Genomic DNA, 27,233 nt, shown 5'->3' on the forward strand with positions numbered 1-27,233 from the left:
ATCTGCTCAATTTATCGTGATACATACTTAAGGTCATATCGCCCAGCCCTATAATAGGCCCTAAAAGTGTGAGAGACTAACTTCCCAGAGAGTCACTCTGGACAATGTGAGTGTAGCCTCCAGCACCACAGTTAAAAACCTAGGAGTTCTATCTGACCCAGACCTCTCTTTTAATACTCATATTAAACAAACCTGCAGATTTGCGTGTTCATTACATCTAGATTGGATTACTGTAAATCCTTACTGGCAGCTTGTCCTAAAAGTTCCCTAAAAGGTCTTCAGCTAGTCTAGAACACAGCGGCAAGACTTTTAACAGGAACTAATAGAAGTCAGCACATCACCCCTATGCTCAGAGCCCTTCACTGGTTTCCAGTGGTGTTTAGAATTCAATTTACATTTACGACCATTAATGGTTTGGGGCCATCTTATCTCACCGATGCTCTGGCTCCATATCGCCCCAACAGAACACTTGGTTCTCAGAATGCAAGTCTACTGGTAGGCTCTCTAAAAGTAGAGTAGTAGCTAGAGCCTTCAGTTACCAAGCTCCTGTCTTATGGAATCAGCTTCCAGCTAATATTAAAGAGGCCAACACAGTCTGTACATTTAAGATTAGACTAAAAACGTTCCTATTTGACAAAGCTTACGGTCAGGCTAGTTGAAACCAGACTGGAATCACAGTTCAGTCTAAAGCTGCCCTAGGAGCTAGAACGCTGGGGGAAGTTCAGCCACTGAGTCCTATCCCGTTTTTCACTCTACTTACTTCTTCTTCTTACTTTTTTTTCTCTGTTCGAATTCTATTATCTAGTTGACTCGTCTTTTCATCACTAGTCACCCGATGTCCCCTTTCCTCTCTGGGGAGGGGCTACTTTTTCAGCTGCAACGGCCTGACTATCCTGACCCCTGGCTGGATGGACGTCCTCGCTGCGCACCCCCGTTAATCCACTGCATTTCTACAAACTGGAACTCCTTCTGCTTCTACCCATCATCAGTCCTGGTGCCTGTCCGTCCTGGGAGTGGATCTCTCCTGATTGCGATTCTCCCCAAGGTTTCTCCTTTTTCCCATGGGGTATTTGAGTTTTTCCTTGCCGCCAGTGAGGGTCTTAGGATGGGGGATGCCCAGGTTGTGGACTCATCTCATTCATCTACTGTATCTGACCGTGTATCAAAATGACTCTGTAAAGCCCTCTGAGACAAACCTGTCGTGATATCGGGCGATACAAATAAAATTGAATTTATTAGCTGTTGAGAGCTTCAAAATTACACACACACAAAAATTGAAGTGGCCATTTTGGGCAAAAACTCAATAGCAATAAATATTGCTATTGAGCCTGACAATATCAGCCATTGTCTCTGCATTTGGGGATATTTGTATATACATGGGAATTTTGTAGCCATTTTAAGTTTTGTTAAATAATTCATCGGAATTTGATCAGGGAACCACTGAATTTGTTGATGCTCACGGAGACTCATACAGTGTATCACAAAAGTGAGTACACCCCTCACATTTCTGCTGATATTTGAGTATATCTTTTCATGGGACAACACTGACAAAATGACACAATGAAAAGTAGTCTGTGTGCAGCTTATATAATAGATTTATTTTCCCCTCAAAATATAGCCATTAATATCTAAACCCCTGGCAACAAAAGTGAATACACCCCTTTGAAAAAACATACATCGCTAAATGTTCAAATTGAGTACTGCTCGTCTTTGCAGCCTCCTGACTGTCCGGACCCCTGGCTGGATTGATGTCCTCGCTGCTACCCCCGTCTCATCTGACCAGAGGGACCTCTTCTTGCTCCTTTACTCCACTGTATTTTTACGGACTATAATTTCGCTTGCTAATTCTCATTAGCCGTTCTGGGGTTCCTGTCTATCCGTCCTGGGAGTGGATCTCTCCTGACTGTGGTACTCCCCAAGGTTTCTCATTTTTCTCCCAATTGACTCTGGAGTTTTTGGAGTTTTTCCTTGCCGGCATGGAGGGTCTTAAGGATAGGGGATACCCAGGACTTGAACTGTATCTATTCATCTTTGTTGCTTCATTTCTAATTGTGTATCATATTGCCTCTGTAAAGCCCTTTGAGACTTCTGTTGTGATTGAGGGCTATACAAATAAAATTGAATTGAATTGAATTTTTTCCTCTAAATTGTCATGTGACTCGTTACAGGAGCGCCGTCAGCATTGCTGCAGAGATTAAAGAGGTGGGGGGTCAGCCTGTTAGTGCTCAGACCATACATCAAACTGGCGTGCATGGCTGTCACCCTAGGAGGAAGCCTCTTCTGAAGACGGTACACGAGAAAGCCCGCCCGCTCGCCCGCCCGCCAGTCTCGTCAGACCATAGGACATAGTTCCAGTAATCCGCGTGCTTTGTTGACATGTCTTCAGCAAACGGTTTGCGGGCTTTCTTGTATGGTCTGAGCACTAACGGGCTGACCCCACACCTCTTTGATCCCCGAGTCCCAGTCTGTCATCTTGTGAGAGCTGGTGTCAATGACAAATTAATCTCTGAATCTTTTGACACGATCCGTCTTTATTCTCAATCGCTTTTTTTTTTTGCACGTTGGCCAGAGGAAGACTTCCTGAAAAAAAATTTGTGGGCGGGGTTCCCGGATGGCAAACGCTTTCTGGCCCCGTCGCGGCGTAAACCGGCCCGCCCGGTTGGATAAAAAGTAGCCCGAATGAAAACCTCCGGTCTTTTCTTCATCATTTGATATTATAACCCAGAAAACAAATCAACGGTGGGACAGAAAGAGACAGAGAGGAATCGGGCCATGCCCATAGGAGTGCTCCTTTCAAATGACTTTCATTACGATCAACACAATCGTGAATGCCTCAAAACACATGTTTGTCAATGGAAATCACTGTCAAAGTACAACATTTGAGGTTGGGGTCAAATACAGAAAGCAGTAAGTCGTGAGGAATTGTTTTAAAGCAGACGCTAAACCATTTGGAGTATTTCTGGACAGTAACTAAGAAGCATTTGGTCCATAAGAGCAACATGAAAAGGGCAACACAGCTTCGTTTTAGGAGGAGGGAAAGGAAAGAATAACACGTAAGTGGACAATGATCCCGTATCGATCAATTGTCTTGAAAGCTTTTCTTGGACGACACACCGCTCTGAGTAAAAGCACTTGATGTCGCTCAAACCTTTCATTTACAGCACAAGCGTCTCCATTTCAAGCGTTTGGAAATGGGCTCCACGTACGTGGACGCTATCGAGTGAAAGTCTTTGGAGAAAATTTGCTTTTACCTTCTTCCGCGAGTCCTCCTCAGCCGGCCAACCGCCGCTCAATCTTCGACGCGGCCTTCCTCCCACACTCGGCAGCTGGAGGTGACAGTCCCGAGTGACGGCCCGCCCGCCCTCCACTCTCCTCCCTTCCCCTCCCCTCCCCTCCCCTCCCCCTCATGCACATCTCACAAACGGCCGGCCGCACGCATCGCACCCGCTCGTGCAAAGAACGCTTTCCTCTCTGGGCAAAAGCGACCGAGTGCCGTTCGGGGGCCGGCCGGCGCTTTCCCGTCTTTACCCGCCTTCGAACGGCGGCGACTAGAAGCGGCTTCAAGCTCCGGCCGACCGCGCCTCCGCGTCCGCCTCGTCCCTGATGAGGCGCAGCGTCCGCACCCCCTCGAAGGACACCGCCAGAACGCCGAGCGGAGAGACGCCGTCTATCACGTCCACGACTGAAACATATACACACACACAATGCGGAAGGGCGGTTTAAAAGAAACCTTTCGACATGTCTGAGTAGTAACCGCTACCCTGGTCTTTGCCCTTCTCGAAGGGTAGAGCCGGGAGGTCAAACGCATGTTCACGGTACGGTTCTCGGCGCAGTCGCCGTCACAGGTCCCAGAAGCGCCCAAACAGACAGACGGACGGACAGGACAGAAAAAGAAGAGGTGCTGAAACCTGGGAGGTGGAGGCTGGCCACGTCATCCGCTTGACTCAACAGGTCCCCGATCTTGAGGTAGGCCACCCCCACGTCCTCGCAGTCCCGCTCTTGCTCTTGCTCTTCGGGCGGCTCGCTCACCACCGTGAAACGAATCCTGCCGGCCAAAAACCGCCGCGGGTCAAAAGCGGCCCGTCGAGGGGCGTCGCCGGCGGCCGTCACCTCTCCATGTCGGGCTTCAGTCCTCCCAGGACCTCCCTCAGAAGTCGCCGTTTCGAGTCCACGGGAACGACTGCCCGTCAGAACGCAAACTCGGGTGAGGACGACCGACGTGACGCGGGACTACGAAGCCGTATACCTTTGCTGAAGTTGAAGCTGACGCTCTTCCCCGGGGGAGGTTTGGGCAGAGACACCGGCGTTTCCTCGGTAGGCATGTCTAGGAAGGCGAACTCCACGAAAAGGCGGACCACGTCCGCGTCCGCGCACAAGCGAGACTCGGCGTCCAGACTGAGACTGGCCACCTCCACGCGGAACCGGCGCGAGTCCTAACGGAACACCGCGAGGTCGGCGGTCACCCGGAGGTCTGCCGTACGAACCCGCGCCGAGCTCACCTGGGTCGCCCGGCGCCGAACGACGTCGTCGCCCTCGTCGTCGGACGGAGAGTGGCGTCCGCGCGCCGCGTCCCCGCCTGCCGGCAAAAATGCTCGTGAGCGTCCGGGGATGGCGTGGCTCAGTGGTAGAGCAGTTGTCCCTCAACCCAGAGGTTGTGAATTCAATTCTCTGCCCTGATGGTGGTAAATACTTATATAGCGCTTTTCCACCTTACACTATCCCGCCATCCAGACGTGTGTTCAAGTGTCTTGGACACTTAGACGAGTTCATCAGGGCGGAGGATTGAACCCACAACCTCTGGGTTGGGGGACAACTACTCTACCACTGAGCCACGCCACCCCCGAACGCTAACGAGCATTTTTGATGATGATGATGAACTTGCCTAAGTATCCTTGAGCAAGATACTGAACCCCACATTGCTCCTGGTGCTGCGTCACCAGTAGGTAGATGGCAATGTAATGTAAAGCGCTTTCAGCCCCTTGAAAGGTGGAAAAGCGCTATACAAGTACAACACCATTTACTATTTCCATAAGAGGAAAAGCACGACGCGCCCGTCACTTACCGAGAGGAAGGCTGCGGGCTTCTTCGGCGGGGTCGGAGGTCCGGCGCGTTAGGACCAACTGACCTTCTGATATGGAAGACTCTTCGTCTTCCTCGCCTTCTTCCGCCGGTTTCTGCCAAACAGGGACGCAGACGCATAAGACCGCGCCCGCTCCGCCGCAGCCTCGGAGGAAAAGGTCACCTGCGGGTCAGGGGGCGGGGCGTCCGGGAAGGTGACTTTCTTGGCGACCCGCCTATCTGGGGACGGGGCACCACGGAAGGTGACCCGCCGTTCTCTGCTCCCGAGCGTCTCGTCGGGCGTCGGAGAGCTCGGCTCCGCCTCCGGAGGGAAGTCGCCGTTCCGAGAGAACTCCAGCGCCACGTCGATGCGGCCCGCGTGGCGTCCGGACGAGTCGCGTAGGTCGAAGGTGCCTGGCGGAGCGTACAAAAAAAGGCTTTCTCAATCGACTTTCTTTTCTGCACTTTTCCAAAGGAGATTTCCCACGTAGCCCCGCCCTACAGGCTCCGCCTATTTGCCCGACGAGGATGCGGGATGGTCCGAAAGGGGCGCGGCCTAACGAAAGGGGCGCGGCCTAACGAAAGGGGCGCGGCCTAACGTCTACGGCTAGCCCGCGTTTCCCACAAAGAACTTTCCCGTTATTTTCCGCGGCAAATCGACCTAGTCGGCGGCCGGCATACGGGGACGCTCGGGAAGTCCGAGTACGGGCGGCCATTCCTTCTTCTTACCGGCGAGCTCCCCCCGGCTCAAAAGCGGAGCCAGGGGAACGGCGGCTTTGCCCAAGTACGCATCCGTCCGCGGCTCCTTGTAGTCGAAGACGTAAAAGGTCAGCGCTTCGGAAGCCAGGCGGCGCTCCTGGGCGCCGGAAGGCGACAGCGCGAAGGTCCTGACGTGGCCGAAGCGCGGCCGGCGAGTGTCGCGCGCCGTGGACGTGGGTTGGTCGGGGAAGTCCAGCAATTTGTAGACCACGTACGGGCTGGGTGGCCACGCGCGCTCCGAGCGCAAGCCCTCGCAGCCGCGCACCTCGACCCGCAGCGCCTGCTCTACCGCCACCTGGTCGGAAGAAAAAAAAACTGAGCCGGAAAAAGAGCGACCGATGGCGCGGGCGGGGAACTCACGCTTCTGTCGACGGCGCCGTCCGACTCCTCGATGGGATGACGCAATTTGATCCAATAATCCAATCGTCCGAAGTTGGCGTCTCGCCCGCCGCTTCCTATGAAAGCAAAAAAAAAAAAAACAACAAAAGCACGCATGCTCGCGACACAGCCGGCGGCGCCGGAAGAATTTACCGAGCAGAGGCAGCGCGCCGGCCGCCGCGCCGTCCCGGAGGAGGCCCCGGAGCTCCAACGCGGCGCTGGCCAACGTCTTCCCGCGCAGTCCCAGCGCCTGATGCAGTTCCACGCGCAGACGGCCGTGCCGGAGGTAGTTCAGGAAGCGGCGGTTGGCGCTCACCGCGTACCGAGACGTGAAACCGTAGCGCGGCGAGGCGCCCGTCGCCACCGGGGTGGCGTGCAGCTCGTACAGGTAGAAAGCGTAAGTGCAGAAGGTGGAGGGCGACGGGTCGCCCAGGACCTCCAGGGCGGCCGGTGACAAGGCGGCGCCCACGATCTGAAATTCCACCAGGTTCTCTCCTTTGTCCGCCGGCGGGCTCGGGCTGCGACCGGCGTCTTCTGCCGTGCGCTCGCGGGCGGCGGGATGACCGGCGCCTAGAGGCGCGTACTCCCGGGCGGTGGTGCGGACGCAGCTTTCGGGCGCGTCCTCCCGTGTAGCGGGATGACCGGCGCCTTTAGGAGCTCGCTCCCGGGCAGCGGCGCCATCGATGCCCCCCGCCGCGCGCTCCCATTCGGCGGCGCGACCGGCGCTTCCCTCCGCGTGCTCCCAGGCGTCGTCGCCGGCCAACATCTGCGGCCGCGCTTCCGGCTGCCGCGCCCGCCACTTTTTGTCACGCTCCATCTTCTCGTGAATGCTCTCCAGCTCCGCCTACAAGTGTGTCACGTGATTAGCATTAGGGCACCGGCCGTAACTGCGGAGTGTTTTACGTGTCCAAATGTCGCGGATTCCCGAACTGCGGGGACGTCGCGCTACCTTGAGATTTGCGCTGACGCGACTCTCGGCGGCCAGCAGCCGTCGGACCTTCTCCAGCTCCTGGACGGTTTCCGTGTAAATGTCTCCGACGGCGGCCGGCGTGACGCTATCCGCGGGAGGCGGAAACTCTTGAGGCACCTGTAGGGACGGATGCAGACAAGGAGGCCCGCGGCGTATCATTCCGATGGCGCGCGTTTGCCCCTTCGCCGTGGACTTTTTCGGACATTTACGCACATCGCGCATATGTAAGAAAATGCTCGGCGATGTCGCAGATTTTGGAATATATCCACAGAGTGAAAATTGCCAGAGCCCGAAGCAAACGACACGCACCCATTTCCTGTTGGAAAAGCCACACGAGAACGATAGACGTCCCGATCGGAGCCGTCCCGACGAGTCGACATCATCGATGTCTAAATTGACGGGACGTCGTGCCCGTCGACGGTTAATGAAGGGTTAAAAAAAATGGCGCGTGGAAAGTTGAGAATGTCGGACGCTCGGTAACAAGCGGGAAAAGCGGCGCAAAGCCAAAAAAGCGCACCAGAGTGGCCAAAACAATGACCCGGTTGTCATTTTGGAAGACGACAGGAGACAACATGCTGGCAGGTGGTACGTCCATCTAACTCATTAACAACATTTTTTATTGAAGTCGTTAAACCTGTCTTGATATGCGAGGAGTCTATTTATCGCACGGCACATAAAAATGAGGGGGGGAGGGGGTCATTTTTCACAGCTGCGTTTTATCGCCGCATGCGTGCGTGCATACATTTGTGCGTGCGTGTTGATGGCATATGAGACTCCACTTCCTTTCACAGATGTTTATCGGTCATCAACACGCCATAAAATTATAAATAAGGAAACACATCTGTATTAAACACTGTAGACATTAGCACTGCTGCACTGAGACTAATGGGAGGGAAAAAAAGACACCCTACTTTATAGCCTGCTATAAAATTTGTCTTGGCAGTCTTCTCCAAAACGCAAACTTACGGTTAAAAAGCTGACACTTCAAACATGAAAAATCGCTGGTTGAAGAGCATTTTAACAGCAAGGAAAAAATGACAAATCTATTAGTGACACCACACGCAAAGACCAAAAGTGCTTTTTTTTTTTGCAGAGTGTAAAGCTTACGGTTAGCGATTTAGCGAGCGAATTTCCGGTGAACATTTCAAAATAAAAGTACGTCATGTCCTTCATATAAATAACGATTTTTACACTAAGAATAGCTTTGAGATGACACTTGATTGTCAATGGATAATTATTATAACACTATTACAGTGCTTGCCCCCAAATAATTGTCAGATCATGTTCAATTTCTCCCCGAAAATGATTGCAATTAGAAATGCTTTGGTAGTAACTAACCCTCTTCATTTGTTTTGCTTGCGATGAAAAAAGACAAATGAGAATGAAATCATGATCATTTGGCACAAAACTCCAAAAATGGGCCAGACAAAAGTATTGGCACCCTCAGCCTAATACTTGGTAGCACAATCTTTAGACTGCCAACAACCATCAGTCAGTTTCTTCCAATGCTCTGCTGGAATTTTCAGATCTCTCCACAGGTGTTCTATGAGATTCAGGTCTAGACTCACTTTAGAAGTCTCCAGTGCTTTCACTCAAACCATTCTCTAGTGCTTCTGGGTCATGGTCCTGCCAAAAGACCTCTGAGAGGGACCCGGCTTTCTCGACTGGGCCCTCCATTATGATGCAAAATTTGTTGGTAGTTTTCGTCATGCCATGAACACGGACAAGCAGTCCAGTGGCAGAGGCAGCAAAACAAAAACCCCAAAACATCAGCACCATGTTTGACCGTGGGGACCGTGTTCTTTTCTTTGAAGGCCTCGTTTTTTTCCCCCTGTAAACTCAATGTTGATGCCTTTTCCCAAATAGCTCTACTTTAGTCTCATCTGACCAGAGAACATTTTTGCCTTTCTCAGGTAAGTTTTGGCAAACTCCAGCCTGTTTTTTTAGGTCTCTGGGTCAGAAGTGGGGTATCCTACCACAGATTCCCTTTTCATTCAGACTCCGACGGATAGTACGGGTTGACACGATCGTACCCTCGGACTGCGGGACAGCTTGAAGTTGTTTGGACGTTAATCGAGGTTCTTTATCCGGTGTCCGCACAATCTTTGGTTGAAATCTCTGGTCAATTTTTCTTTTCCGTCCACATCTAGGGAGGTTAGCCACAGTGCCGTGGGCTTTACACTTATTGACACAGGAACATGCTTGCTTCTCAAGTCCTCAGACATTTCTTTGGTCTTCCTTCATTTCTCCATGCTCAATGTCACACAGGACAGAGGTTGAGTCAACTTTAATCCATTTTACCTGGTGTGGATTTAGTGATTGCCACCACTTGCTATGTGCCACAGGTAAGTAACAGGGGCTGTTCATGACACAAATATTCATTTTTTCATTGCAAGTAAAATAAATGATGTTTACTACCAAAGCATTTGTAATAGCAATCATTTTCTTGGAGAAATTGAGCATAATCTGACAGAATTGCAGGGCTGCCAATACTTTGCAGTGCAGTGGTACCTCTACATACCAAGTTTATTGGTTCCAGGACCTTGTTTGTAAGTCAAACTGACTCATGCAAATAGCAATGACAAAGTGCAAAGCAAATAAATGATGAAGCCAATTGGAATAATAATATTAATGTAACAAATCGGGTTCTAATGTGGTGGATGTATTTTGTGTAGTCTACCTGAACGCAACGCGTGACTGACGACAGAGAGAACAGTGGCGCCACCAATGGGTGGCCACGGCCCCCCCTATAGACCCCATTCACGTGACGTCACAACTCCGCCCCCCTGACTTGTGCCGCCATATTGTCCGTCAGCTCATCGTGTTTACATATTACCGCTACGTACATTCATCCCATTACTACGTGTTTTTCTGCTTGTCTAAGGAATCACAGCCTAGTAAACGAACCCAAAAACCTTCCTGACAATCGTTAACATTGATTCATCAAAATGGTGAAGGCATGTGTGGCGGTTGGTTGCAGTAACAGAGAAGATAAATGGTCATCTTAGTTGTGCCCATTGTTAAAAGGGCAAATCTCGAAAGCAGCACGGTCTCGGTCCATGATGCGTTTGTGTCGACAGCCGTCAGACATAGAGGTTAGATTTTGTGCCCGAACCCGAACCCGGTCGGGCCCACAATTTAAGCATTCACGTTCGGGTCAGGTCGGGTCGGGCCGCCATGCCGGACTAATAAATTATTTAAAAAAAAAAAAAAAATGGAGCGCATGCTCTCTGTATTGCGCTTTTGCTTGTGCGTGTGCACGAACGCCGTGGCGCCGGCCGCTTTTTCTTCTTGTCCTCCCGCTGCGCGGCCGAGGCGCCGCCCTCTCCTGTTCCCTCTCCTTGTCAGAGAGGCGCGTCCATGTGAGAACAATGTCCCACACACTCAGAAATATGTTTAACAAACTTTCCCAGCGTTATTTCGTTGTGTGAATGCTTTGATAATTCTAAAAAAAATACGTAGATTATTTAAACATTAAGAAAACTTACGTTTTTTTCTGCCAACTCGAAGAAATGAAAATAAATTGCTGCTGCTGCGTTTTTTCCGCGTCACTCAAAAAAAACAATAAATAAATAAATAAATAAATAAAATGGAGAGCAGGCTCTCTGTATTGCGCTTTTGCCTGTGCGTGTGCACGAACGCCTTGGCGCCGGCCGCTTTTTCTTCTTGTCCTCCCCCTGTAGTTTGCGCACGGCCGAGGCGCCGCCCTCTCTTGTTCCCTCTCCTTGTCAGAGAGGTGCGTCCATGTGAGAACAATGTCCCACACACTCAGAAATATGTTTAACAAACTTTCCCAGCGTTATTTCGTTGTGTGAATGCTTTGATAATTCTAAAGAAAATATGTAGATTATTTAAACATTAAGAAAACTTGCGTTTTTTTCTGCAAACTCGAAGAAATGAAAATAAATTGCTGCTGCTGCGTTTTTTCCGCGTCACTCCACAAAAAAAAAAAAAAAAAAAAAAAAATCGGGTTTTTCGGGCTCGGGCCTGCAAATCTAGTTAAGTGATCGAGCTCGGGCCGGGCCTCAATACCAGCGGGCCGTGTCGGGTCGGGCTGGATTTTTTAGGCCCGAACTAGGCTCTAGTCAGACAGCGGCCAAAACCTCTATAGTGGTGATGCCAACACGATCGCAGACATCATCAGACGGAGACTACGAAGCACGGTCGCGCGGCAAGAAGGCGAACGCAATAACAGGTGTTGTGCCGAAAAATAGCCGCCCCGCGTGAAATGTCCCCCCCGGACAGGAGCGCCCACACGGAACAGACTTTCTTGTACTGTGAATATTTTAACGAATCGGGTTATAATGTGGTGGTGGTGGGTTGCATATGTTCCTGAATGCACCGCATGACATAGAGGGGTGAGGGAGGTGCGGGAGAGCGAGGGACGTGCCTTCCTGTGTTTACGTTTGTTCTGGCGGGTTATGTGTCCGTTGGCTGCGGCGGACAGCAGTCGTGTTGTTCAATAAGTTCCCACAAAGAAAGAATTGCAATCTGATTCAAGGGTTGACTTTTATCAACGTTACACTGGTGTCAGAAGTAAAAAGCTCAGTGACTCGGTCACGTACTGGGACTCCTGTGTGTACCGCTTGCTGTTGCTACGATTAACCTCTTCTCTACCCTCGTTTTTGGAGCCATGCCGCCAAAGGTACGTCCGGAGATCACGGTGGCGGAAGCGGATGAACTGCCCGCTGCTGCGGCTGCTTGGGGCTTGCCTGAGCATAGAGGGACGGTGACAAAGATGACTGCCGAAATGGCCAGGGTGGCGGGATTTGGCTCTGCTGGCCGTCGTGAGGTGGTGTCTGACTCGCTAGCTTATCCATCGCCTGCTGGGGCTAATCGTTTGGAACCGCTTGGTGGGGCGATGCCCCCCGTGAAGACGCCGAAATACGATGGCAAGGCTAACTGGGAGGCTTTTCATGCCCAGTTTGAGCTCCTCGCCCAGGACAACGGTTGGTTTGCTGGAGTGAAAGCGCTCCAACTGGCGATGTGTTTGACTGGGGATGCTCTATCGTGCTTGCTGCTCCTCAGCCCAGAGGATAAGAGTGATTATGACGCCCTGGTGGGGGGCGCTAAAGAGGCACTTTGGACTTTGCACCACAGCCAGTCTGCTTCGCTCTGAATTGTGCAACCGTCATAGATGGCCAGGAGAGTCGGTGCGTGCTCTTGTCAATGACATTGAAGGACTGGTCCACCGCACCTATGGCCATATGCCCCCTGCCATACAGAGCGAACTGGCCCGGGACCACTTCCTCCAGGCACTGCTACCGAGCGACTCGCGGGTGCAGACCCTGCTGGCCCACCCCAGGACCCTTCAGGAGGCTGTGGAGCTGGCCTCTGAAAGGGAGTTGCTGCGTGCGGCACCGCCATCAGCTGCGTTTGAGGATTTACTGGGGGTTGAGGGGCTCGACGGGGGCTGGGTTGGACTCTAAAGCACCTGCATTGGCGGAGGAACTGACTCAACTGGTTCGGGCGGCTTCGCTTCAGGGAGGTCGTCGATCTACACCACGGCGAAGGATCTGCCGGGGCTGTGGCCAACCAGGCCACTTGGTCCGGGACTGTCCTAAGGCGCCAGCGGACCGGGGAAACGACCCGGGGAAACGACCCGGGGACCTCTTAGTCGGGTCGATGCGGTTCCCCAGGTTGTCGCCCCGACCTGGCCCAAGCGAGGAGTCAGTATCGCCCTAGCGCACACTGACTTTGGGGTCGACTGCTACAGTTGACGGCCAGTTGGAGCAACTTGTGGTGCTGGGTCGGACTTGGGCGGAGGACTGTTGCTACAGCGCAGTGACTATGGGGGGTACGTGCTGTTTCGCGCTGGTGGATACGGGGTCATCGGTAACGTTAGTGAGGGCTGATGTTGTGGGGGAGGGAAGACCTGTCTCTCCAACGATGGCGAGACTGTTACCGGCGAGCGGGCCCCTATGCGCGGGAAAGCAGTTGTGACTCTGGGTGTGGGTTCCGAGAGGGTTCGGAGCACAGTGTGTGTTGCGAATCTGGAGGATTGTATACTGGGACTCGATGTCCTGAAGACTCTTGGCTGCATATTCGACACCAGAAATGGAACTCTCTCTTTCCCGGACGGTCACGTTGTCCAGCTGTCCAAGCGTCCTGTTGCGCCAGGCCATACTGCGAGCCACTCTGTTTTTGTATCACCTACGGCAGGGGTGTCCAAACTTTTTGCAAAGGGGGCCAGAATCGGTGTGGTAAAAATGTGGGGGGCCGACCTTGGCTGACATCCTTTACGTAGAACAATATATTTATGCAAATTTTAGCGAGCCATTCTGTGTGTCACATTTGCTTTATTTATGTTTTTATTTAAATTAATAATTTCCACAAAATCTTGCAAATAGCCTTTGTGGCGTTCTCTTTTGTCTCTTGGGCTCTTGCAAAATACTGCTGCTGTAAAATTAAACTAGCTTTAAATTGCTTCAATTTCTCGCTACGTATCTTCCCTGTAATCTTGTCGTACATGTCAGCTTGTCTTGTTTAGTAATATCGCCTCACATCGAACTCTTTAAAAACAGCGACTGTCTCTTTGCTAATGAGGCAGACAGTTTTTGCGTATTTTAGTGAAGAAATAGTCCAATTTTCACCTATCCCTGAAGCGTCGGCCGTCACAGTCAACTTTCTTTTTTTTTTTGTTGATTGTCGCCATTTTAGAAAATTGGGAGTAAAGGGTCACGTGGGGTAATGTTGCTTAGAGTGCTGCTGCCTTTTAGTGGGTAAATGAGGAGCAGCATTTAGTGTGTAACCTACTTCATATGCTGGTAGCAGTACTGCTGACCAATTTATTAGGTTATTGATTTTATGACACAGGCTGGGGGCCGGATGAAATTTGACCACGGGCCGCACTTTGGACATGTCTGACCTACGGGGATTGTTGCCGACACCACTGCTCGTTCTGCTCTGCCTGGGGAGACGTCCAAGCAAGGTGAGGACCTACCTCTGTCACCGGGGACTGATAGCGCGAAAAGGATCACGTTGGTGAGGGAAATTTTGGAACTGTGGTGGACTGTCTCCTGTGGAACGGGGTTTGCTCTGGCGCCTTATGTTGGAGTACAAGAATTGTTTTTCCACTGTCATGAGAAGACGTGGGCAGTATGGATCTTATAGTGCACCACATGGACACTGGGGATGCGCGGGCAGTCAGGATAAGACCTCGACGACTTCCTCTAGCTAAGCAGGCTGCTGCAGACCAGGCCCTATTGGAAATGCGGAGGGCAGGGATCATTGAACCTTCCAACAGCTCTTGGGCTTTCCCTGTTGTCATGGTGCCCAGGAAGTCTCAAGCTGAACCGCGGTTCTGTGTGGATTATAGGCCTTTGAACTCTGTGACTAAAAAGGATCCCTACCCCCTCCCCGCATCGATGAGGCTTTGGACACTGTTGCAGCATCTTCATGGTTCTGCACACTTCACCTCCGCAGTGGCTATTGGCAGGTTCTGCTTGCTCAGGAGGCCAAAGAAAAGACAGCTTTCATCACGAATGGGAGTCTGTGGCAATTTAGAGTGCTGCCCCCGCTACGTTCCAAGGCTGATGGACAGGGTGCTTGCTGGCATTTCACGCCGCGAGTGTGTCGTGTACTTGGACGACATCCTGGTGCATGGCTCGTCCTTTGAGTCAACCCTCAGTTCTCTCAGCTGCCGGGTTGAAACTGCATCCTCAGATGTGCCATTTCATGAGGCGGGAAGTCACATTCCTGGGCCACAGACTGGGACAGGGCGGGGTCAGTGCGTTGGAGGACAAGGTGCAGGCTGTCAAAGACTGGCCCAACCCGGCTCTGTGCAGGAACTGAAGAGCTTCCTGGGATTAGCCTCTTACTAGCGACCATTTGTTAAGGGGTTTGCTTGCCTTGCCGCTCCCTTGTTCCGTTTACTACAGAAAGGGGAACACTTTGTTTGGACACAAGAGTGCCAGTTGGCATTCACTTCACTGCAGAGTGCACTCATGAATGCCCCAGTCACCCCTCTATGTCAAGGCGAACGCAATAACAGGTGTTGTGCCGAAAAATAGCCGCCCCACGTGAAATGTCCCCCCCGGACAGGAGCGCCCACGCGGAACAGACTTTCTTGTACCGTGAATATTGTAACGAACCGGGTTATAATGTGGCTTGGGTGTTTGCATATGTTCCTGAACGCACCGCATGACGTAGAGGGGTGAGGGAGGTGCGGGAGAGCGAGGGACGTGCCTTCCTGTGTTTACGTTCTGTCGGGTTACTACTGTATGTGTGCGTTGGCTGCAGCAGACCGCAGTCGTGTTGTTCAATACGTTCCCACAAAGAAAGACTTGCAATCTGATTCAACGGTTGACTTTTATCAACGTTACAATATGTATTATTTTACTCGGCTTGAACTAATAAATGTCATACCTGTGTGATTGTCATTGGGATATGGTCGTGAAAACCTGTAGAAGAATACATTTCTGCTCCATGATGATTATGTGGCTCAGTCCACTATTTGTTACTAAACTACAGTACTAATATTTTGTGTCATTTCATGATCTCAAACCGATTTTACAGTCGGAAATCTTCCTGTAATGCGTCCATGTTTTCACTTCAATATAGCGTTATAAATAAGCGCTCCCGTCAGGGAGAACATTTCACGCGGGGCGGCCATTTTTCGGCACACACCGGCCCGTTGTCGAACCGCCGATGAAGTTTCATTTTACAATCGTGACAATGGTGACGCTCGGCTGGCCAAATGTCGGTTTATATTCGGGCCGGTGCCGATTTTGAGTACCCCCGACGCCTCATCGTGACATCGACTGGAGTATGACTGGAGGTTTTTGCGCGGGACGAGACCGGATGGGAGGAAACATCCATTTTGGCATCAAATATGGATCTGGCGACCGGATCGACCAAAGCTTTTCCAAATAACGGCTTTTATGCAACTCATCCAATGAGTTTACAGCGTCTGAAAGCACCGGGGCTTCCATAACTTGCAAGTGAACTCGCCTTCAGAAACTACCATCATTGACAATACGGACACACAATGACGAACGGACAATATGGCGGAACAATACAGCGATCACGTGATTGTGTGACCTTGGTGATTGGGGTCGATAAATTTGTTGGCCACCCCGCTTGCCAGTATATCGTTAGATTGTTGTCGCATCAGTTATGCATTTCATCCCAAATGAATGCATTTATTTTGTTTTGTTCACTTCAATGTACACCTTATGCCTAATATACAAATAACACAAAAACCAGAACTGTTGTGGAACTCAAAATGTTGACTGGACAGTTATGGACTATGCACATGAACTCATTAGTAACATCAACTATGACACAATACACCAAAGTATATCAGTAGCTGTGTCCTTAAGTCTTTCTGATAGTTTTCCCCTGACCTTTTGACTGCAATAACATCATGAAAACCTGAAATGATGGCTTTTAGTTTTGCTGTGCCACCCCAAGATTTTACCTGGCCCCATCTGGCCACCCCCATGACAAATTTCTGGAGGCGCCACTGAGAGAGAGGGAGTTTTTACTTTCACTTTTCCGCATTCTGTTGTTGGACGTCAGCTGCGGGAGACAGTAGGCATGTTGCCAAGGCAACTTCTGAAATAAATGATTCAAAAGCGGACAAAGTGGCGATGTTACAATCATAATAACCGTCACCTAAACTTAGAAAGACTGGCGAACGGAGAAGGACCGCCGAGCTCGTAGCCATTCTACGGCAGTGCCGTCGAGCCGGTTTACGGACGGCGAGCGCAGATCGTTTCAACGGTGGGCCTCACCTTTTTCCTTTTTTTCACCACCTGCATTAACATTGTTGGAACCCGTGTCCATTTCTCTCACAAAACGCACCGGGCGTCCGTCTTGCCAGAAAACAAAGACGTGTCGTATTTCTAGCGTGTCGTCGGATGTACAAATAAATGGCGAGGCAAATTTGACGTCGGATGTCGAAAAGATCGTGTGTCGAAGTACCGCTGTATAATATTAATGTTGACTTTTTTCTAAGAATTGTTCCGAATGATCTTGGAAAGGCAAAGTCAGTGTTCTGAATCCACTTACTTTCCATTCTTTTGCATTAGTCAGCATTGTTTGTGATTTATTATTGTTATTTACATGTTTATTTGATCTTTATTCAAGAATTTAAAGAGCATACGACAGGAGAAAAAAAGTCTCAAATGGCATTATTATGTGAATTACAATCATATTTTGAGACGATTCGACTATATACAACAATTTAGCAAAGCGCAGACGACGAGAAATGAGTCTTTTAATCTGCCGCTAAGGCCACGCCTACCATTATAGGGCTTTAGCGTCCCCAACAGGTGGATGACGTCAGCGGTAGACTGGGCTCATCGGTTTTACTTTTCAGCCCATTGAGGGGGAATTATTCAGAAGGAGGAAAACGCGACGAAGAGAGCTGCAACATGTCATTGTTTCTGTCTCTTTACTTCGATATTTTTACAGAATATTCTTTTTATCCAAGTAAGTAAGTAAGAAGAGAGAAGTTCCGGTGACGTCACATCCGGTGAGTGTATCGTTTGTTTGTTAGCGCTGCTACTAGTCGCTAATCTCCTAGTGCTCCTCAATTTGTTTTATCCCACGGACACATCGGAGAATCGATCCTAGGCTGGTTCGGCTCTCCTAGTGCTCCTTAATTTGTTTTATCCCACAATTTAACAGGTCGTGGATTAAAACTACTCTACTCTCCTCTTTAGCTCTATCTTGCTAGCCTAGCTTATCCGAGCTATGGCTAGCCCTCTGCCTTCTTCCTCCCGTCTTTTCTGCTCAGTGTGCTGTATGTATAGCGAGCACCCTGGCTCCTTCGTCGAGGACAGTAGTAGCTGTAGGAAGTGTAGCTATAGCCAGGTAGTGGCAGGGCCCGCAGGTCGTGCTTGCAGTAGTAGGATTGCTAGCGCAGTTAGCCCCCCAGCGAGCCCCGTGCAGCCGGGGGAAATTAAGGACGGATTTGTGACTGTACGGGGGAAGCGCAGTGGTAAACGCACAACCTTAGTGCACCAGCAGCTTCACGTCAGCAATAGGTTTGCCCCCCTCAGCGACACACCGGCTGAACCAGACACTCTCGTAATTGGAAGCTCCATAGTTAGAGACGTGAAGCACCCGGCGGTGTCTGTCAGGTGTTACCCAGGGGCCAGAGTCGGTGACATCGAAGGAAACCTCAGGCTCTTAAAGCAGAGTAGGAAGAGGTTCCGCCGTATCGTGATTCACGCAGGCGGTAACGACGCCCGGCGGAGACAGTCTGAGGTGCTTAAATTAAACGTAGCCTCGGTGTGTAAACTTGCTAAGTCGATGGCGGACACCGTAGTTTTCTCTGGTCCTCTGCCTAATTTGGTCAATGATGAGATGTACTCTAGATTCTCATCATTTAACCGCTGGTTGTCTAGATGGTGCCCAGAAAACGATATAGTCTTTATTGATAACTGGCACGCGTTTTGGGGCAAGTCCGGGCTCATGCGCCGAGACGCCATTCATCCGACTTGGGACGGTGCTGCTCTCTTAACTCGTAATTTGGCCGCCAAACTAAGTCTCCCAAAGTGACACTTCAGAGTGGGGGCCCGGGCGCAGTGTTGTAGTGTAAAACACAACTCTGTTAGTAGTGACCACTCGCCTCTTTCCGAGCTGTCACAAATCCAACATTCAGGACAGAAGATAGAGACTGTGTCCGTGCCTCGTATAGTGATCAGGGGAAAACAGAGTACTATAGGAACGAGACCAAAGAATTTAATACATATAGCCCCGGATAGCAGTGAAAATAAAATAGCTCTTAATAAATATATAAAATGCGGATTATTAAACAGCAGGTCAATCTCGCCCAAATCTCTGTTAGTTAATGACTTAATTGGGGATTATAATATTCATATTTTGGCCCTGACTGAAACTTGGCTTCAGCAGGATGACTTTGTTAGACTTAATGAATCCACACCCCCAAGTCACGTGAATTTTCACACAGCTAGAAGCACGGGCCGTGGAGGGAGGGGTGGCAGTAATATCACACTCTTGTTTAGGTATGAGCCCAAAAAGTAAAGCTAATTACATTTATAACTCCTTTGAAAGTCTAGCACTATCAATTATAGATGCTAACTGGAAGAACCAAAAAGCAGTTCTTTTCATAGTGGTTTACCGTCCCCCTGGTCCCTACTCACAGTTGTTTTTGTTAGATTTCTCTGACTTTTTATCTAGTATTTTGCTAAGCTGGGATAGAATTATAATTGTAGGGGATTTTAATATACATGTTGATGATGAAGGTGACTCCCTTGGTAAGGCCTTTAATGACCTACTAGATGGGACTGGCTTCATTCAAAATGTAAATAAACCAACTCATAGTCACAAGCACACCCTGGACTTGATTTTAACCTACGGTACGGAGATTAGTGATCTTAGTGTCCATCCCCACAACCCCGTACTGTCTGATCATTTTCTAATTACCTTTCAGTTTGTGCTTCAAGATAGTCCGCCACTAGTGACTAGAACTCAGATGAAAAGGACATTAGGTGATCGCTCTGTTTCAGAGTATAAACAGATAATTCAGCCTCCGTGTCATCTAATTACGAAGGAATAATGTCCGGCCTTGCTGTTAATGACGAGTTTGTTGATCATGTTATGTTTACGTTTCGTACTACCCTCGATGTCGTCGCTCCCTCCAAATTAAAGTTTGTCAAGCCGAGACGAGCCTCTCCCTGCTATAATGCTGAAACACGCTCTCTTAAACAATCGACACGTAAATTAATAAGACTTTGGCGCCGTTCCAACACAGAGCACACCCTCTCTGCCTGGAAACACAGCTTAGTGACATATAAGCAGGCCTTGCGTACGGCTAAAACCAGATATTACTCATCCTTAATAGATGAAAACAAAAATAATCCTAAGTTTCTGTTCAGCACTGTAGCAAGGCTGACAAACAGTCACAGCTCAATAGAACCTTATATCCCAACCACCCTTAGCTGTGATGACTTCCTAAAATTTTTTCACAATAAAATCGCAACTATTAGAAATAAAATAAATAAATCACTTCCAGTTATTAGGTCTGATAAAGTGCAGACAAAGAATTCGGAATCGCCTATAAACCCCTCTAAAATATTAAATAACTTTACCACTGTAGACCAAATCGACGTCATTTCAATTATAATGTCCTCCAAACCATCAACGTGCCTCCTCGACCCAATCCCAACCAAACTTTTTAAAGAGACCCTGCCTCTAACTATTGACACTATCTTAAATATAATAAATACCTCATTAGTTACGGGCTACGTGCCGCAGTCCTTTAAATATGCAGTTATTAAACCGCTCTTGAAAAAACCTACTCTTGATCCTGATATTTTGGCCAATTATAGACCTATTTCTAACTTACCATTTCTCTCCAAAGTCCTTGAAAGAGTGGTAATGAAACAGCTCTGTCAGCACCTACAGGACAATAGTTTATTCGAACATTTCCAGTCTGGCTTTCGAGCTCATCATAGCACTGAAACCGCATTAGTTAAAGTAACTAATGACTTGTTACTTGCCGCTGACGTTGGATTAGTCTCGATACTGGTTCTGTTGGACCTGAGCGCAGCCTTTGACACAATCGACCATAATATCTTATTGCAGAGATTAGAATGTGACATAGGCATCTCTGCTGGTTTAAATCATATTTATCTAATAGGTACCAGTTTGTCAATGTAAACCAGCAATCATCATCGTACTCTAGAGTTAGTTATGGTGTGCCGCAAGGATCGGTCCTCGGGCCCATCTTGTTTACGCTGTATATGCTTCCTCTAGGTAATATCATCAGAAAACATAGCATTAACTTTCATTGTTACGCTGACGACACACAACTGTATTTATCAATTAAACCTGAGCAGGTCAGGCAAGTAGAAAAACTAAGCGCCTGCGTCCGAGATATAAATACCTGGATGAGCACTAACTATCTTCTACTTAACCCTGAAAAGACAGAAGTCCTTATAATAGGCCCGAAAAGTGTGAGAGACTCTTTAGCTGCCCAGATAGTCACTCTGGACAATGTAAGTGTAGCCTCCAGCGCCACAGTTAAAAACCTAGGAGTTTTATTTGACCCTGACTTATCGTTTAAAGCACACATTAAACAAACCTGTAGAACGGCTTTCTTTCACCTGCGCAACATCGCCAAAATTAGAAATATTTTATCTAAAAGCGATGCAGAAAAATTAATTCACGCGTTCGTTACATCGAGATTGGATTACTGTAACTCCCTACTTGCAGCTTGTCCGTCTTCAGCTAGTCCAAAACGCAGCAGCAAGACTTTTAACAGGAACCAATAGAAGAGAGCACATCACCCCTGTGCTCCAGGCACTTCACTGGCTTCCAGTCGAGTTTAGAATTAAATTTAAAATCCTCCTTCTTACATTTAAGACCATTAATGGGTTGGGGCCACCTTATCTCACCGATGCTCTGGTTCCATACCGCCCCAACAGAACACTCCGATCTCAGAATGCAGGTCTACTGGTAGTTCCCAGGGTTTCTAAAAGTACTGTCGGAGCTAGAGCCTTTAGCCACCAAGCCCCTGTTTTATGGAATCAGCTTCCAGCTAGTATTAAAGAAGCCGAGACAGTCTGCCCATTTAAGATTAGATTAAAAACGTTCCTATTCGACAAAGCTTATGGTTAGGCTAGTTGAAGTCGGAGTAGACTCACAGTTTAGTCTAAGCTGCACTAGAAGCTATAATGCTGGGGGCAGTACAGCCGCTGAGTTCTATCTCCTTTTCTTACTCTACCTACCACTTGTCTTACTTTATTTCTATTTTCCAATGTTAATATCTAGTTGTCTAGTCTCTTCATCACTAGTCACCCGGTGTCCCCTTTCCCCCCTCCCCTCTGGGGCGGGGCTATTTTTCAGCTGCAGCCTCCTGACTGTCCGGACCCTTGGCTGGATAGACGTCCTCGCTGCTACACCCGTCTCATCTGACTAGAGGGACCTCTTCTTGCTCCTTTACTCCACTGTATTTTTACGGACTATAACTTCGCTTGCTAATTCCCATTAGCAGTTCTGGGGTTCCTGTCTATCCGTCCTGGGAGTGGATCTCTCCTGACTGTGGTACTCCCCAAGGTTTCTCATTTTTCTCCCAATTGACTCTGGAGTTTTTGGAGTTTTTCCTTGCCGGCATGGAGGGTCTTAAGGATAGGGGATACCCAGGACTTGAACTGCATCTATTCATCTTTGTTGCTTCATTTCGAATTGTGTATCATATTGCCTCTGTAAAGCCCTTTGAGACTTCTGTTGTGATTGAGGGCTATACAAATAAAATTGAATTGAATTTTCCCCAATGGGTTAGGGTTAGGGTTAAATGGCATGGTCATGACAAATGACAGTCTTGTGCTAAATGGAATATGAAATAATAAAAATGCATTTATTCAGGACGACATGGCAAAATGACTCCATAATGGTCAAAACTGTCGACTTCACCTTTACTGTCGCACCTCCCGAACGATATTTTATGACACCTAAATCGACATATGTCATTTCCCTTCCCCCGGCTTCGGAGAATGTAAACAAACCAAAAGGCGTGACAGCTAGCCGACATGCCAACCCGAACCGAGTGATGTTTCAAAGTCTTCGAAGCGGAAAATCACACATAACTAGCCTCAATTACAGTATTTGAAATGACGACCAGGTCGTCGATTGTCTTCGCGGATCGGCAAACCGCCCGGCGGAGAGCAATTTACAGTTCGTTCCCCGGAGGAGGGTGGCTACAGTTGTTGTGCAGCTAACGTGCTGCTAATGTGCATGAGGAGGGCTTTTTACATGCCTATCAATGATCAAACGTAAGTAGTCCTTTATTTAAAGAAAGTTTGTAGTGTTTACTTTGTAATCGCTGTATTCGTATTTGACATAATGCAAAACAAGATGTTTACTCACTTCCTCGTAAGTCCAATGGTCCCACAGTAGTTGGGCTTGGCCAATATCCACGGTGAACTTTTGAAACTCCAAAAAGGCGCACACGCCTCTCCCTCATACAGAACGATTTTTCTGCAGCCGTTTGGCTGGCGGGATGCTACGGATTCTACCGTACACGTCACAGCGCCCTCCTCCTCAATGCAAGACCCAAGCCGGAAGTCACTCATTTTCATGGCGCGGGATTCAAAAAACTAAATGAATATAGCGATCGCTTCCACACACATTCAAGCGGTCCATATCATTCAGGAGCACAAAAAAACGAGTGTATTATGAAATAAACATGCTTTTTCGTGTCACATGCACTTTAAGTGTAATGTTTTTGCCAATTAATAGGCGTCAACAAACATTTCATTGCTGGAAAAAAAAAGCATTAGATTAGTCCACTCATCGTAAAAATGGTCGGCTGACTGAAAATGAGTCGTTTGGGACAGCTCCAGTCCTAAGCTTTTTTCTTTTTCGTCTTCCAAACAGATCTATTTTGCTGTTATCTACCATTTTAGACCGTTAAAAATGACGCAAAACAACTCCAACTTTTTGTATGAAATTGCGCTCTCCTCAAGAAAATGACACGATGCCCAGTTACCAGCTTTAGTTTCTGAAGAGCAGTAGTCTATAGTGGTTTTATTTACAGCGGCCGAAAAAGCACAACGGTACTAGTGGATCGGATCCGATCTTGCCATCAAATCTGAAAATGTCCGATACGCCAAAAACAGCCGTATCGGTCGCCGATCCCAAACGAGACGCAAATTTCAATTCCCAGATTGTTATCCTCTCCTTTAGGAATACGTTCCCTGCCAGGGCTTTGGTTGCCCTTGTTGCGTCTTCCGTATTTTTTTTTTTTTTTAAATATCCCGTAGCGTTTCACCGCGTTTGGTTTTTCATCCGCATCGAACAGAGATAGAGTACGAAGCGATGTGCGGACGCCCACCGTGACGCTAGCGCGGCGCCTCACCTCAGGCGTAGCTCGGGCGAGGGTCCGGCCGTCGTCCGCCTGCGTGCGACCAGAACAGTCGTGATGTTTTCAAATTTGCTCAATGCGTCCTTTTCTTCCCCCCGTCGAAATGACTTCCTTGACGGGGGAAAGGTAGGCGGCGGCCACTCACCGGGCTGTCGCCACGCCGTCGGAGCCGCTCTGTCCGGCGCCTCTCCTCGACCAGCTGGACTTCAAGCTGCCGCTTTTCTTCTCTCAGCTTCTCGCCGGCGTCTGAACAAAAAAAAACGTTTTATCGACCGCGCCGGGGCGTCGAGACGTCACGCTCCGGGGTCGCTCGCCTCTTTCCGCCCGGACCTGCTCCAGGATCGTCTCCTTGTCCCGCAGGTCGGCCTGCAGCGCCGCCTCCAGCCGCGCCACCTGCCGTTCCAGGTGTCGCTCCTCCGCGCTCGGGCGCCCGTCCAACATGCTGCGTGCGGACAACGTTCGGTTGCGGAGAAATGTCCCGCCCGCGACGCGTCGGAGCGCCCGCCTCACCCGCTGAGCAGTTTGTCGTTGTGCTCCTTCAAAAGATCTCTCTCCTGCTCCGCCTCCTCCACGCGCTCCCGCAGCTGAAAACGGGATGAGATGTGGGCGGCGGCCGCCGCGACGGACGCCGCGACGGACGAACCCGCCGCCCACCTGCCGCATCTCGGCACGAACCAGCTGCTCCGTTTGCAGCTGCGTCCGGAGCTCCACGCCCTTGGCGCGCTCGTCCTTCAACTGCGACGTCAGCTCGGCCATTTTGGCCGCCGCCGCGTCGTAACACGCCTTCTGCGTCTGCTGACTCTGCCAAAAAAAAAAAAAAAAAAGTGACCTGTTGTACCGTCGTGTGACCCGGGCTTCCCCGAAACGCCCGGTCGCGCTCCGAAGTAAAGTTTCCACACCCGATCGAGAATTCTGGGAAAATGGACGGGTCTCGACACGTGGCCTAATTTCGTTGGCTCCCGTCACCTCGTCGCGTCACGTCACGTGAAGACACTTCCCATTGTGTCGCATTACGTCGCAAAGCGGCATCGACTCGCCTCTCGTTGGCGTGACACCGGTCGCGTCGTGTCCCGCCACGTCACGTAACTGTAAGTGGCGTCGCGTCCTTCGTACGGCATCGCGTCAGTGTGTCGCGTCCCCTCTCCTCCCTCCGCGTCACTGGCACGCCGTCGCCTCAGCGTATCGTGTCACATCGCGTCGAGCGAGCGCGCGCGGTCCTCACCTCTTGCAGTTGTAGGAAGCGTTCCTCCAGCTCCGACATGGCGTCGCATCGTTCGGCCAACTGTTTCTGCAGTTTGATCATGGTCACGTTGTTGTTGATCTGTGACCTGCCGCGGCACGACGGCGTCACAAATGGCGCTCGCCCCGCCGCCGCCGCCGCCACCCTTCTACCTGAGTTCTGATTTATTTTGCTGCTGCAGCGTGACATTTTTCTCCTCCTCCAGCTGAGCGATACGGCGCCGCTGCGATTCCACCGCGTTCTCCCTGCCGCGCAAAAGAACGTCACGGCGCGGTCGGCCGCGACCCCGGCGGCGGGTCGAGACTCACAGGTTTCGGTTCTTTTCTCGCGCTTCCTCCAGCAGCGCGTACGCCGACGCGGCGGGCTGAGCGGTCGGCGGTCTCTCGTCTCCGGGCAAACTCCTGGCGCCTGCGAATGGACAACGGCACGTCTGTCGGCGCCCGACGGCGACGACGTCTCTCGCCACTCACGTCTGGGCGGCGTGGGCGAAGGAGAGGAGGCGTCGTCCGGCTTCCTGGAGACGCGCTGGCGAGGCGAGCGCGCGGCCGAGGCCAGCCGGCGCCGCCGCTCGGCCACGAAGAGACGCTGCCTCAGTCGCTCGTTGTCGGCCTCCAGCGCTCGCAGCTTCTCCTGGAACTCTCCCAACAGGTCTTCCTTCTCAGAGTCCCGCCGCGAGGACGCCGGCGGAAGTCCGCCCTCGGCCAGCCGCTCCATGCGGCGGCGATCCTTTACCAGCCTCAGGAGCTTGGTGCCCAGCCTACCGGGACCAGAGCGTACGCATCAGGAAAGGGCGCGGCCGAGCCGGGTCTGAGGGTCTCACTTCCTGATCTTGTCTTCTTGCTGGTGTATGTGCTGTTTGAGGAGTAGAGAGTCGTCGTGCAGCTGCAGGAAGTTGTCCTCCAGCTCTTTCCTGGACACCCGGGAGACGTCCGCGCGTACCCGAGCATCTGAGGGCGAGGGAGGGAGAAAAAGAAAACACACTTCTTAAAAGGGGCCGCCATCGGTCGGCTCTCCATCGCGAGCAGAGTCGCGCACCGTGTGCGGCACTTCGGAGGGGGTTGACGACGGCTTCCGTCTCTTCAAGTAGGAACGACATCTTTCCGGCTGTAAACAAACCAAAAACAACAAGGTCCTCTACAAATGATGAAATCCTTCTAATAAGGTCAGCATTGAACTGCCGCCTGTATTGAAAATGCACGTTAACTTTACGAGTAGAGCAAAAATCACCGAGTCGAATGTCAGACCACGGCCAGCCGGCCAGCCGGCCAGCCGGCCAGCCAGCCAGCCTCCCTCCCTCCCTCTTCAACGAGCGGAGTGTTGAAATATTTGTTTGACGACGTTCTATTCCTACTTGCTTGGTGTCAACAACCGATGGCCTGAGTGACCCCCGCGGGCGTTCTCTTCTTCTTCTTCTTCGTCGTCGTCGTCGGTGTCGTCTTCTTCTTCGTCGTCTTCTGTGCGCGCGCGGTCGCAATCTGTTCGTGACACCCTAGATATCGTTCAAATAAGGCTAGATGTCTTAATGCATTCAACTCACAAGGGATTTTTAAATGCTTTGGTTCATAACTAGATGGATTAACGGTGCTACGCTTCGGGAAAGTTCATCTAATAGTTGTGGTGATTATTTGAAAGTATGCATTTTTAAAAAATTTTTTTAAAAAAGCCCTTTTGAAAATGAGCGGCCATCTTAGGACAGAAGTGAACATTCCTCGTACCATTTAGATTGCTCAAATCAGGGGTCGGCAACCTATGACACGCGTGTCAGCACTGGCACGCGAAGGGTTAACCAGTGACACGCGAGCGCATGGCAAAATAATACAAAATTTTTTATTTTTTTTTTTAAACCTGAAATTAAGACATTTTTAGTTGCACGCCCTGTTATTTAGGGCTTTACAGGAGCGTCCCTCCCGACCCCTCTGCCTATAGCGTTATTTGCGAACAATTATGGATTTTGAGAACACTTCCAGCTCTTCAATTTCTCGATTCCT

At 50.1% G+C, this 27,233-nt stretch overlaps 1 protein-coding gene across 5 annotated transcripts; it reads right to left on the reverse strand.

The window, feature by feature from the left end:
- Window positions 1-1,393: 1,393 nt before the first annotated feature.
- Window positions 1,394-26,729, reverse strand: rpgrip1l (RPGRIP1 like). 5 transcript variants are annotated; one of them, XM_057836632.1, is made up of 23 exons: window positions 26,597-26,729; window positions 26,281-26,349; window positions 26,066-26,192; window positions 25,716-26,002; window positions 25,554-25,653; window positions 25,398-25,490; window positions 25,228-25,333; window positions 24,660-24,806; window positions 24,516-24,589; window positions 24,320-24,447; window positions 24,151-24,251; window positions 23,976-24,038; window positions 7,145-7,282; window positions 6,349-7,039; window positions 6,178-6,272; window positions 5,788-6,112; window positions 5,243-5,472; window positions 5,063-5,174; window positions 4,500-4,576; window positions 4,247-4,433; window positions 4,111-4,180; window positions 3,909-4,045; window positions 1,394-3,682 (listed from the first exon to the last, which is right to left on the reverse strand). In XM_057836632.1, exons 2-23 carry the CDS (start codon window positions 26,339-26,341, stop codon window positions 3,561-3,563), a joined length of 3,471 nt encoding a protein of 1,156 aa, XP_057692615.1. In that variant the 5' UTR covers window positions 26,342-26,349; window positions 26,597-26,729; the 3' UTR covers window positions 1,394-3,560. The 5 variants fall into 5 exon arrangements, with proteins under 5 accessions (XP_057692615.1, XP_057692612.1, XP_057692613.1 ...); XM_057836629.1 differs by having other exon boundaries at window positions 26,473-26,723; XM_057836633.1 differs by having other exon boundaries at window positions 1,395-3,682; window positions 24,000-24,038; window positions 26,473-26,723.
- Window positions 26,730-27,233: the final 504 nt, after the last annotated feature.

This window comes from Corythoichthys intestinalis, chromosome 5 (genome assembly GCF_030265065.1).
Source record: "Corythoichthys intestinalis isolate RoL2023-P3 chromosome 5, ASM3026506v1, whole genome shotgun sequence".
Lineage (NCBI taxonomy): Eukaryota > Metazoa > Chordata > Actinopteri > Syngnathiformes > Syngnathidae > Corythoichthys > Corythoichthys intestinalis.